The following is a 12,516-nucleotide window of genomic DNA, read 5'->3' as shown; positions in this document are numbered from 1 at the left end:
CCTGCTTAAAACAGTTTAAGGAGTTTTGGCCGCGGAAAAAAAATATTTATCGCCAGTTCGCTTTCATGATCGCTCGCGAGAAATGTTGTCGGAAACCCTTTCAAGCTTTGATTGACGGAAATTTTGGAAACATTTCCGCGGGCGATTTGATATGAAAAATCGCGTATCAATGCAAACGGTGGTAACTACTATTTATTGAAGAACCAGTTTAGGTTAACATGGAAAATTAAGTTCTAGGGAAATGCTCAAAACTGTTGTACTCAGACAGGACACACCACTCTGCAAAAAGACAGGTGGTCTCTTCATGTACCCCCCCCCCCCCCCTTCCCACCTTAAAAGATGGTAATAGAAACTAAGAAAAATATTCAAACATCCTTGTGCCATTTATCCAGCAATGCAAGCTTCAATGTACACCTAAGTTGAAAGTCTTAACTCAAATTTTGAAGCCAATAAATTTTGTCCATTTGGCTAATCAGACAGGTGTTATCTTGCATAGCCCCCTACCCCTACACAAGGTGGGTCCTCGTTGAGTACACTTGTTATGACCACTTCCCTAAAAACTTGCAGGTTTTTGCAAAATAAAAACACTATTGTTGTGATTTTCTTTTAACATGTCAATACCAATTGAAAGAATCAGATTCAAAGTCATAATCTAAAGCATAGAATTTTACTCAATCAAATCAGTTTCTTAAAAAAACTACTCTTATCACTCTGTCACTTATGAACCTGTGAAACTTAACTTGTCAGAACCGACAGCAGCAGAATAATAAACCTGCTACAAGGCTTGATATTTAACTTAACTGATCCTTTTTTGCAAGGAGAGGTCCACTGCAAAGTCGTTTTCGTCGTATCGTTGAATATACAACGATACGACAGCTATTTCTTGATTTCGGTTGTAGGATAGCTGAATTGGAGATTTCTCCGTCACCACAACTGAAGCTCTTCCTGTTAATTTGCTTACACGCTTTCCGTTTTGTTTCACATATTTGTAGCATCGCTTTTTTAGGCAGTTTTTTCCCAGCATCCGGACTGGCGAAAACACTTTCTTCGCGGTGTTATAGGAGGAAATCGTCAACACGATTTTCTTCTCAGACGATTTTATGTCCCCACCATAGCCAACCACCAAAACAAAGATATGTCGAAAGATCGACCATGGCACAAATATGGAAATGGGTGACATCAAACCAGTGTTTCTGGATCTGGATAGCTTGTTTCCGATCATATGCCCTATTTGCTTGATGTATGCATCAACCATCGGCCCAACAAGCTCAATTTTGTTGCCCATCCTCTCCTCCATTATCTCGTCGAGATCTCGCATACCGTAGTCTGGTTTACGTTTAGCGGTATTCACCGTTTTTGAGTCTAATGCTTGCGTGCGCTTTGCGCATGCGCATTAGACTCTTTGTTATATGAAAAAAGCTGTTAGCAATCCCAAGGGAATGGTTCGGGATCGATAATCGTTCGCTGTAATGTAGAAAACAATGATCAGCTGCAAGAACGGACTCCGTACGGACACGCAAGATTAGTTTCAATTAAAAACAGCCAATCAGCGACACGTGTTCCCACGCATAATTAAAAGTTCTTTCTCAAGTCACGATTATTCAACACTTGAACAGGAGTAAATAATTTTCCAGTTAAGACATTTGTAAGCTTTTTGTGAAAATAAATCTTCGTTTTCAGTTCAGTTAAGCACTTGTGTTTTCGTCTTGCTTAAAAAGCAAGACGTCTTTGAGAAAAAATATTTCGACGGCGACTCGCGTTTATTTACACAATGCGACCAAATATTTATTTTGTTTTAAAAAATAGAAAACTTTACCTCGGTTTTTGTATTTAAGTCATTCGAATTTTGACCAATTTTTTCTTTACAGTGCAAACAAAAACCTTCAAAAATAAAAGATGTACATGGATAAATGTAAATCAAGTTACGCGACTAAATCAAAATGCGTTTGTTTGGCCGCTTTGCAGTACTGAAATCGAATTTCATGCTTTTACGACTCTCAGAGATCTTAAGTTCTTCTTACAGCTAGAAAAATTATAAAATGGTTACATTGATATGGAAGTGATGATTCGCGAAATTTGTACATCATGATAAACAGTCTTCGCTCCTGTGTATGGTAGCTCGATAATAATTGCCTATTTTCCAGCGTTCAAAAGGTCATCATTATATTGACGTGAGCATTTACACCCGTTTTTAGGAAAATCTGTCACTAAGTGCTTACAGTACAATGGAGTAACAGTCACTATTTCAAGTGCTTTTATTGCAAAATCTGTTTCAAGAGTCATCATCAAAATGGTGAAAAATCTGAAAGAAAACTATGTGAAGTTCTTCAACCCTTGTTGTAATGAACATGCTTTTTGTAAATCGTCACGCAATCTTGTCCAAATGTTTAATCGTTTCTGCTTTTACGGACAATACGGAAGAAGTAACATCAACTCCTGTTCATACTTTAAATTTTGTGAAGCATATAACATTTATGACTGTTTCGTTTTCATCCATAATCATCCACGATGCCCCTAGCTTGCTATAAGCATTTTAAATTAAACTCCCGAACACAAACCTCTAACCAATTTTAACCGGCTTACGAAAACCGCGCAATCTGTATCACTATGCCATACGGCATTAGACTCATGTCACCCTTGGTGACCTATTTTTAACCATTGTGGCTCGACCGTTGTTTTCATTATAACAAGAGAACGATTCCAAAAACGGTCGTCTCTTTCAGTTAAACCTCTCGCTCCAGCCAAATCAATTTGAGCCGCCATTTTGTTTCTCAGACGTAACTCCGCTGTTAATTTGTGAAGCCGCGCTATTCTGAAACAGAAATCCGCTGCCGATTTTGAGCCCGCACAACTGGGAGTAAATGGCCAAACCGAAACCAGCTGAAAATTTTCGATTTAAGCTCGCTTGCCCCCGGTCTCAGAAATCACGTGCCTAATTTGCTTTATAAAGCGAAAACAAACATGGCGGCTATCGTAAAAAAGGCTATAGTTAATGCCATTGATTTTCCGGTAATGCCTAAACAAGGGCTATATGAATTATGTCAATGCCTGGTTGCCGATCGGAGCAATTATATGGGAGCATAACACAGACGATCACTAACGTCTGTGGCGATAAAGGCGATCACAGTTTTGCTCTTTCATTGTAGACTGTTATTGTGCTGGTTCTAGCGCTTCCGGCAATGATCGTATTTCGTAGGTTTTCGCTCATACCAGGTGATTGGGACGATCATATGAGAACCCCCGATCGCTTCTATCGCCTACGGTCGTCTCAATAGTTGCAAACGACCGATGCGATAGACACGATCGGGGCCGGATTAAATGAGAACCAACCTTTACAGAACTCGCTTCGCTCAGTCTTAAACAGGAGGAAGATCTCGGGCGATATTTTCCAAGTACGGCCCTGGTGCTCGATTAATAAGAATTAAGTAAAGATGCGCATTAACTCTGTCATGATTTATTTCCTGTACATACGTTTACCACTTAGGTTTTGGGTATAAAACGCTTGGTGTTCTATTGTTCTAGTTCTTTATGTGGGGAAAAATATTTTTAAACCATATTGGTTTTTAAACCATCCTCAGAATGTCCTTAACATATTACCAACCAGAAAAGTATTTAATTAATTATAATTATTGTTAAAAAAAGCTGATATTATGTAATAAAGTGTAAGGAGCAAAAAAATTATCATTGAATAGTGATTTGATATTTTTGAAGTTTCCATTTTACATTTGAAATAAATCAATTAGCACAGAAAAAAATAAGAGTGGCTTTTTTTGTAACCTACCTGCGTGTATCTTTTGCATGGAGGTTTGAGACACTGGTTAGGAACCATGGGAGAAGAAAACTTGCTGAATGTGTAGTTGCTACTTTCCTGATACCAGAGCTTTACTCGATCAGCGGGATTTTGCAGTCGGCCCCATTCCCGCGCTAGATTCTGTCCTAAGCGATATAACGAAAACTTTGATAAGGCCTTGGGCTTCCCAAACTCAGGCCAAAGTAGCCGCAGCGCCAAAGCCCCCACCCCCCCCCCGACCCCGCCCCGGGGAGGGGGGGAAGCACTACCTTATATACGCTTTACCGGTATGTGCCGCTGGATTTGGTTCCTTTTTTGCCTTCCACGTCTGTGATGAGGTTCCAATTTTGGACTTTTAGTCTCAGATGGGTTAATTCAGTGGGAAAAGTTATGTCAAATTTATTTTTTTCTGCCTATCTAGATCACTGAGGTTTTTTTAGAATGTGCAAAAATATTGGATATATTAAAATATATTGGATAAATATAGTGGATGTTGTGGTATTGTGGAAAAAAAAAATAAAAACAAAAACATCCTCTTCACTTTAATTCTATCGAAGATGAGGTATCCAATTTAACTCTTTAGCCTGAGATGGGTAGCAAATTTAAGTGTTGCAATAAAGTTATTAAAAGAGCTTTTTGGTCTGTGACGGGGTAGGGGTTTCTAACCCCAGCGGAGCACCCCATCCATCCAAATATTTTCAAGTACCCCTTCCCCCGGGGGCTGGGGCTTACCCTTGTTTCCACAGCGTGAAGCAAGGCTACGTTCGAGCGCGAGCCTCTTACCCGATTCTGTTTAGGGCGTCGTGTTTCGCCCAACAACGACCTGACGCTATTTTACTGTATGGAGGAATTCCTAGGTATTTCTTATAGGTTTTAACCAAGGAAGAGAAATGAAACTGGTAGTAACATATACTGCAGACTGGCTGTATACAGAAACTCGAGAAAAAAAAAGAAACAAAATAAATGGAAAATTTTTACATCGTACCAACTTGGCCTTTAAAAGGAGCGTTAGGATACATCTCTCCAAACTCTAGAAATCCGTGATCCCAGATGCACTTATTAGCCCACATTTGGGCAAGATTTCCTAAGTCGTCATTCCAGAACTGTGAACAAAAAAAGTATGTTACTTTACGAAAATAAATAAGGCACACATAACACATACCGTACATAACGTGAAACTATATTATAAACTCATCCACTGCAAGCAAGAAAATATTTAGTATTAGCTGGTTGGAGGGTGTCAGAAATACCTGCTCCGCCGATTCGCCGCAGATCCTTTGATCCAAGTTTTGAATCAAATCAGACTGCGATACTCAGTTTAAATCAAAACTAAGAAGATTTAAAATTTTATTTCAATTTGCAACGGCAAGTAGGCAAGGGTAGAAAAGACTTCAGTTGTGTACACTTCATGTTTACAGTGTTATCAAGTGAGTGAAAAAATAAACATTGTGTGTGATCAGTAAACATTGCACGTGATTACCGTGGATTATCTTTTATAAATCATACGCTTGTATTTGAATATCAGGCGAGTGGAATCACAAATAATCGACAAAAAAGGACAATTTCTTACCATATATTCCATATTCGCGGCTGGTGGATTCACCAAACTGCGAAATTTATTGTGTTCATCTACAAACAGTTCCTGCTGCCTCTGAGTAAGCCTTGAAATGGCGTATTCTATGGGCATCGGTTTCAGAGGACCCAGTGTCGTAACTGTGGATATAAAGACCAAGAAGAAAACCAGCGCGGTTGTGCTACACTTTAGCGATCGTTGTTTATCCATTTGGGCAAAAACAAATTAGGTAAATTAACAAAAAAGATCAGTTTAACGTCGTAAGGTTAAGCGGGTTCCATAATCTCAAGCTAAAGGAGCATTAAATTAAAATGATAACCAGAAATTTGTGACAGTATTAGCAAATGTTTTCGCACCTTAAGTGATACGCCACCGACAACATTTAGAGCCCCCAAATCAAATACACCATAAAGCGAAGTAGCCAGCGTAGCTTGGCGTTCTAGAACGCCAAGCTACGCTGGCTAAAAGCGAAGCTAAAGCTTTCATGTTGCTTAGAAGATTTTTTTAGTCTATCTGATAATTTTTAAATAGTACTTTTCGTTTTCCTGGCAATCCAGGAGATAAACCACCTGACCTATGGATTTAGCCATGCCCAGCGGACCAACACCTGTTAACGACCACAGAAACTCAATATCTAAATTCTCCTTACCTAGCAACATACATTTCTTTTCATGTTAGCTCTGAGAATTTGGTGTTTTATCAAAACAGAATCCAACCTCGTCCCAGGGCGTTTTTCACTTCAGGGAAAAGCTCCCTGGGGACGAGGTTGGACAGCATCATGTAGTTCATGAGGTGAAAACGCATTGCTTCTGAAAGAAATCAGCGAAATCAGATATCATTCATTCATCAGTGTCGAAGAGTTGAAAAGAAAAAAAAAATACTCTTACCTTGAAAACCGTTAATCAAAAAAGAACCATTAATCGTTGCAACTTATTCACTTCCTGCGAAAATTATTAATTTGCACTCGTTTCCAGTCTCTCGAGTAATGTTGTAGTATATATCTTTTTCGCGCGGTTAATTCCCATATCTCATTTTTAAAACGTCATCTTCTAACCGGTATTCCATTAAAACTTTTACAAAAGATCAACATAGACTGAATTTCTTTTGTCATATTGTACATTGATTGGCTTTTACGTCATAGAAAACACAGATTTCTGTTTTCCAAGAAACTTGGTAAAGCCCGAAATCAGGAGTTCAAGAAATCGGGATCGTGTAAAATTGCAGTGTTTGACTGACTGAAACAAATCCATGGCCAAAGGAAAGGACTTTGGTGCAAGTTATCGGAAGATTCGAGAAACCAACGGTTCGAGAATGATCGGGATTCCTTTGCCTGAATGCCCTTTTGGTTTCCGCCTCGTGGCAAATCCAACTAAAACTCTGTTATGGGTTGTTATTAAGTGAACTAAACCGTGAACACGACACAATAAGGTACACTTAATAACTAATTGCAGACAGTTCTTTTCCGTCGCGTATCCTCTTATCTATCTTTGATTTATTAATTCTAAAAATTAAATTGTTCAACTGATCAAGAGTGCACTGCCTTATTGAAAAGCATGCTTGAAAACGGCCAGATAATATTAGTTTTCAAGTCTTAACAGATAGACGTTTTGTCGTGTGTAGCAACCTTGCTTTCGCTTTCAGGACATATATTAACCTTAATATGACTTGGCTCGCGCAATTTTGCACGTATGTCTCGCAGTAATAAATAGCTTTGTAGAGTTGGTTGGCATTTGAACCAGCAGGAGACTGCAATTTCGATACGGTTGCCAAAGCTTGCGATCGTATCTTTAAGAAACAATGCATTCATCTAGTGCCGACTTGAATGCAAAAAATTAAATTAATCAAACTGAATAAAGTATGCTAATTTGTCTAGTTGTGTGTCGAGTTTTTGTCTAGTGATTGATCAGAAGAAGAACTTCGGATCAACGGTCTACAAGGTAAGTGAGGTTTTCATAAGTTTCTTACTCCATAGTTCTCTATTGTATGGTTACAGTTCCGTGAACACTGAGTCCCATAGACTGTTAATTGGTTTGAGATCAGTTTAAAAGCCGCAAGGAGTCACCGCCAAATGCTTCAATGCTTTTCTGCTTGCTTTAAAGCATAGATCGACGCTAGAATGTAATGCAAATGGCATAATGCAGAGCTCTAGTCGTGTGTCGATCGTAAGTCGTGAGTCGTAAGCAGAGTCATAAGCTGGAAGGAATTGGAGTATATAGAATCAGAACGTCCCCTCCCATTCCGCTAATGACTTCGCCGCTTATGATCCAGTGAAAACTAGATTAACGGAGTCGCAAGCAGAAGCAGAAGAACAAACCAATCGCAATGCTAGCTCTCAGGCCCTCTGAGTGCTTCCTTTCTGCGTGCGACTCCGTCAATCAGTTAGTTTTCACAGGAGTCATAAGCTGAATCGGAAAATCTGCATACGACTCCGTCGCTTTAATTTTCCCTAAATCGCAGTGCTCTGCGCTGCTGATTACGACTCCAACTCCGACTTCATCGCTAGTGAAAACCATCTTTTAATAATTTAACGCCCAAAAGATTGCACTGAATTCTTTCTGAGGAAAACTGTTAGGCCAACAGGATTTTTTTATTTAGCCTCGCTTCCCCCTTAGAAGAATCTAGCAAGTTTTTAATTTATGCTGATCTTCACATTCTACGCAACCAACCATGTTAATATAGTTGAAAAATGCTGCCTTAAGATAGCATAATTTCGCGCAGCAATAAGTTGGAACACTTTCAAGAATGACACACTGGACCTACTCAATTTTCTGTATCCCCCCCTTCTGCCTAATTGTTTACAACAATTCTGTACGCGAAACTTTGCAAGCCAACATCGAGAGAGAAGAATGGTTCTCATCTGTCCCATTTACGCGATTCTTTTACACACACCTAAGGGACCATTCATTTTTTATGGGGTGGGGGAGGGGGGGCTGGGGGCTGGTGGAATTTAAAAGATAGTCACTGTTATATATAATGCCCCCCCCCCCCTTCTTCATCAGAAATTTTTTTCCTGGCCCCTTCTCGAAATCCAAATTTTTTTCGATGACCCTCCCCCCCCCCCAAAAAAAAAAAATAAATAAATAAATAATAACCCAATAATCAAGTAAAACTAAAATTTATCAAGCCCTATGACTAAAGAATATATCTGTTGTTCAGTCATCATAATAGACAAACTACATCTCCCCAAATAGCTGACATTGCCTCAACTGTTTACAGTCAACTCTTGCCTTGCGGACACCTCGCTATTGCGGACACTCGCTATTATGGACAAAATCCAGATCCCCGGCGAAAGAGGTTTAACTGGAAATGACTTCCGCTATTACGGACTCTCGCTATATATATAACGGACACTAAACGACGCCCCGAGCGTGTCCGCTATAACAAGAGTTGACTGTATTTGTGGATGCCGTTTGTTAGTATGGTTTGACTGCATTTGTAACCTAAAAGCTGTTGGGTTTAGTTATGACAAAATAGGGGGGTTTGGGGGCATGCTCCCTCGGGAAAATTTGAATTTTTTGAACCTCAGGAATGTTATTTTGTGCATTCTGGCAGATTTTTAACTATTACAGAAGCCCTCATTACAACACTTAAAAGGTATAATTATTTTCAGTGACCCCCCCTAACAGACCATTTTTTTTTGGTTGGCTCCCCTTTGAAGCCATTTTTTTTTTTTTGGGGGGGGGCTGCTCCCCCCTCAAATCCCACCAGCCCCACCCCCCCCCCCTACTTCATAAAAAATGAACTGTCCCTAACAAGTTCACACAGAACCTACGGAAATATTGAAGGAGGGCAAATTGTCATTATTGATGTAGTCGGGGGACCCGGGAGGGGACGCCCGTATGAAACGGACAGGTTTGCTTGTCGTTAAATGAGAATTAACCCCTTAAATCTTTGCGTTGCTCAGGCATTTTTCACCCCTTAAAGAGACCATTTTTTTCATGCCTAGACCGATCCGGTACGTACAGGTCACCAACACAGTATGATGATGTTTTCTTATTAATTATTCCTTCACGTGCGCCCTAAACGAGACCTCGACGGCTAAAAAATTGACGTTCTGTTTTGACACCCAAGTGGTATAAAAAAAACGTAATTTACACCCCAAACGAGTCGACGGGCCTCCCCGTCCATTTCGATTATGGAATTCCCCCCTTCCCCCACCCCCGCCCCCTCGGGGCGGGTGAAAGATTACATTAGTTGATGGCGAATTCCAGATCGAGACCAGATGAGCCCGCATTCAGTTTTCATCTCAAAGCTTCTAACATCTGATCGCGTTCGTATGAGACTCCAACTATATGAAGGTGTCTGAACGCATTTCATGATCTAACAAAGAAACAAGACAGAACGCCTTGCGACTAGAAGGTTGGCGCGTCGAAACATTGACCCGTTAAAAATTTCTTATACACCAGAAATACATGTAGACCTTGAGCAGTCTCACATTAATCTTTATTATCTTGTCTGTCTTCTGTCACTCAATATTGAAATACATCCAGACGAGTTGGGGTCAAAAACATGCTTGAAAATGCCGTTGAAAAGAAGTCACACTTTCAACATTTTTGTGCCACAGAGATTCACCGAGATAACAAATTTCACAAGGCCCGTTAAATTTTGCGAAACGCGCGCGCTTTGGGGAAAACCGTTTGACTTGCCCCCAAAAACGTTTGCAAGACTACAAGAATTGAATTTGCTTTTAGTTCATCTTAGAAGCCCGTCGTGTCTGAAATTAGCTATAGTGGAATACACGAAGAACGTTAATGCTAAAAGAAACCAGCCTTTAGGGAGAATTAAAATCGTTGCTAGTTTTGAGCTTTATTTAACAGACTCGCTTTGAGTTGCGCGCACTGCCATTGTTTCCGCCAGACGGAGAAACGTCTACCAGAGTTATTTTATTGTTCAGAAAAATTCAGGCTTGAAATTCTCAGCTTATTGGTGATTTGCGGTAAATTCTTTGCATCGAAAAGTTGCCGGGTTAATTTATGGCCGTTGAAATATTAAATCGTGGTATTTTTAGCCGGTATGACAAGGTTAAACGTTTAGTTAGCTTCTTAAATGTCTTTGTACCGCTCTTTAGTTTGAATGTCTTGTTTGCTTATCAATGAAAGAATACCAATGAACTCACTGACATAAATAATCTCCAAAAAATTAAATGGACGCCAATTCTGTAAATGAATTAAATTAACTGAGACACCGTACAATACCATAAATAGCCCTGTTTATAAAAAAAATAACTGGGAGATTTGTTATACCGCCACCGTGGGAAAAATGCAGTATACTAAAAATGCAATAAACTATAAAATTTCAACATTTCTCGACCGTTACGTTGTGGCGGTATTTTCGATAGTCATCGTTACTTTTGGAGGTTTAAATGATCGACTTTTCCTGGGTTACGTTAGTTCAAGTGGGCCGAATAGTCCTAATTCTATTCGTTCTTTCGCCTTAGAAATGTTTGCGTGGCGGTGTTATGAGAGCTATTTCGAACTCATAGCAACCGCTTTGAACTAAAACTACTACTCTGAAGAATTTATTAGATCTGTAAAGATAATTTTACGTTGACATCAGTACCCATCATCTTCAGCGCGCGCCAAAATTTAAAAACGTTTTCAATTATCTTATAATTTTGACCTCGGGCCCCGACAATTTTTTTTTGACAGTAGAAAAAAAATTGGGCTGGTGGCTGAACTGTAACGCGATCATTATTGTCTTGTCTATGATACGGAAAACCCTTATCTCTCTTGGCCAAAAACCGCGCATCTGCAAATGACAGAAGCTATCATTTCTGGCAGTATAAATTTGAACTCAGACTTAATTGCTTGAAGTTAACGGGCCGCAGACAAAGTTGACCCTCGCATCAAGTTTTCCCCCAAATTCGTTACACAGCTGCCCCAATTTATTTATACCAACATAGCAGAGAAAAAATGTTGAGAATTTTGTCATAACATGAAGTCCTGATGTCTGTGTTTGAGCCTAGCTGGCCATTAAGTTTTAGGTTTTAGATGTTTACCAGGTAGCTCAAGTCATTCAGTTTTCTTGCATTATTGAACCGTTTAGAGTATAACTTAAGGATTGTTGACAGACACGAGATAAATGTAGCCCGGCGATATTTATTTAGAGGTCACTTGTCAAAAACAGCTTACGTTCATACGAGCTCGTGAGATGCCCCACTCACCGAGCTGTGCGCAGTGAGGGCTTTCTGGTCCACAGATTTAGCATACTTATCCACTACCGTATTTTTACTTGTATTGTGTTTAAAACCTACCCGACCTGGAGAGGCGCAGTAGGAAAGTCAATACAAGCCATAACAACTAACAGCAGTAGCTAACGCTAGCTAGTGGGCTTGATCATAGGGAGGGCTGATAATCTGTTAAGGCCCGGGTCGCACTTGGGACAAATCGGGACGTTATTTTGATCCTTGTCGTTCCTGTCTCGTTGCCCCGTGCGACCTACTTGTCCTCGCGGACAACTTGTCCCGGCAAATCTTCGGCGTCGTCCTGCCTCACGCGGACTTTCCCGTGTGCAGTTCTCTTGTCCTGTTCGCTTCACATTTTCTGTCTTCTCAGCGGTCGCCGTTTTCCTGGGCCCTCGTAAGATTCCATGAGAGATCCGTTGGCAGGCTTCTGTGCCGGTCTTGCGCAATTCTCATATCCCTTTCGCGGCACGCTTTCTTTTGGCTCACTCGTTACGACGCTCGCTGGGAATTTGCGTGTTGTTTGCGACCGGTTTGTCTCTCCCTTTTGAATATTATTTTTGCTGCGTTCCTGTATCAGTGACGGGTAGTTTGTGTCGTGTGTCAGTGCGACCCTAAATACACAATTCAAATTGTCTCGGACAGTTCCGAGATCTCACATCTTGCACATTTCAATGTTTGTCTCTGCGCCCGGGCCTAAGTGACTACTCGAAATGTCATGAACCAAACGGCTTTATCACAAACGTTTTGAAAACTCAGAGCTGAGGCAGTTAAAATTGCAATGACTATTATATATATATCAGATGAAAGCCAAAGGGTTTTTTTTTTTCATATTCGAACTATGTGGCCGTGAGACTTTTGAGTGCGCGTGTAGAACAGGACATATGCGTGACTTAGCTACGCTTCAGCGAGCAGTTTAGAGGAGGTGATTAAACTGCAAAACAAAACACTTAAAATATTAATTGAATCCTG

General features: G+C 40.2%; 1 protein-coding gene across 1 annotated transcript in view; it reads right to left on the bottom strand.

Moving 5' to 3' along the window:
• The window catches only part of LOC144645795 (uncharacterized), a 42,795-nt gene extending 36,628 nt beyond the window's left edge, over nucleotides 1-6,167 (bottom strand). Inside the window, exons 1-4 of the mRNA XM_078505336.1 lie at nucleotides 6,080-6,167; nucleotides 5,361-5,503; nucleotides 4,776-4,893; nucleotides 3,782-3,936 (exon numbers count right to left, since the gene is read on the bottom strand). Coding sequence (XP_078361462.1) covers nucleotides 3,782-3,936; nucleotides 4,776-4,893; nucleotides 5,361-5,503; nucleotides 6,080-6,167 — 504 coding nt within the window. The remainder of the gene's footprint in view (nucleotides 1-3,781; nucleotides 3,937-4,775; nucleotides 4,894-5,360; nucleotides 5,504-6,079) is intronic.
• Between the last annotated feature and the right edge of the window lie 6,349 nt (nucleotides 6,168-12,516).

The sequence above is a fragment of the Oculina patagonica genome, chromosome 3 (genome assembly GCF_052425735.1).
Source record: "Oculina patagonica isolate OP01 chromosome 3, crgOcupat, whole genome shotgun sequence".
NCBI classification, from domain to species: Eukaryota; Metazoa; Cnidaria; class Anthozoa; order Scleractinia; family Oculinidae; genus Oculina; species Oculina patagonica.
Note: the sequence above shows the minus strand (reverse complement) of the source record. Positions and strands in the feature narration are given on the sequence as shown.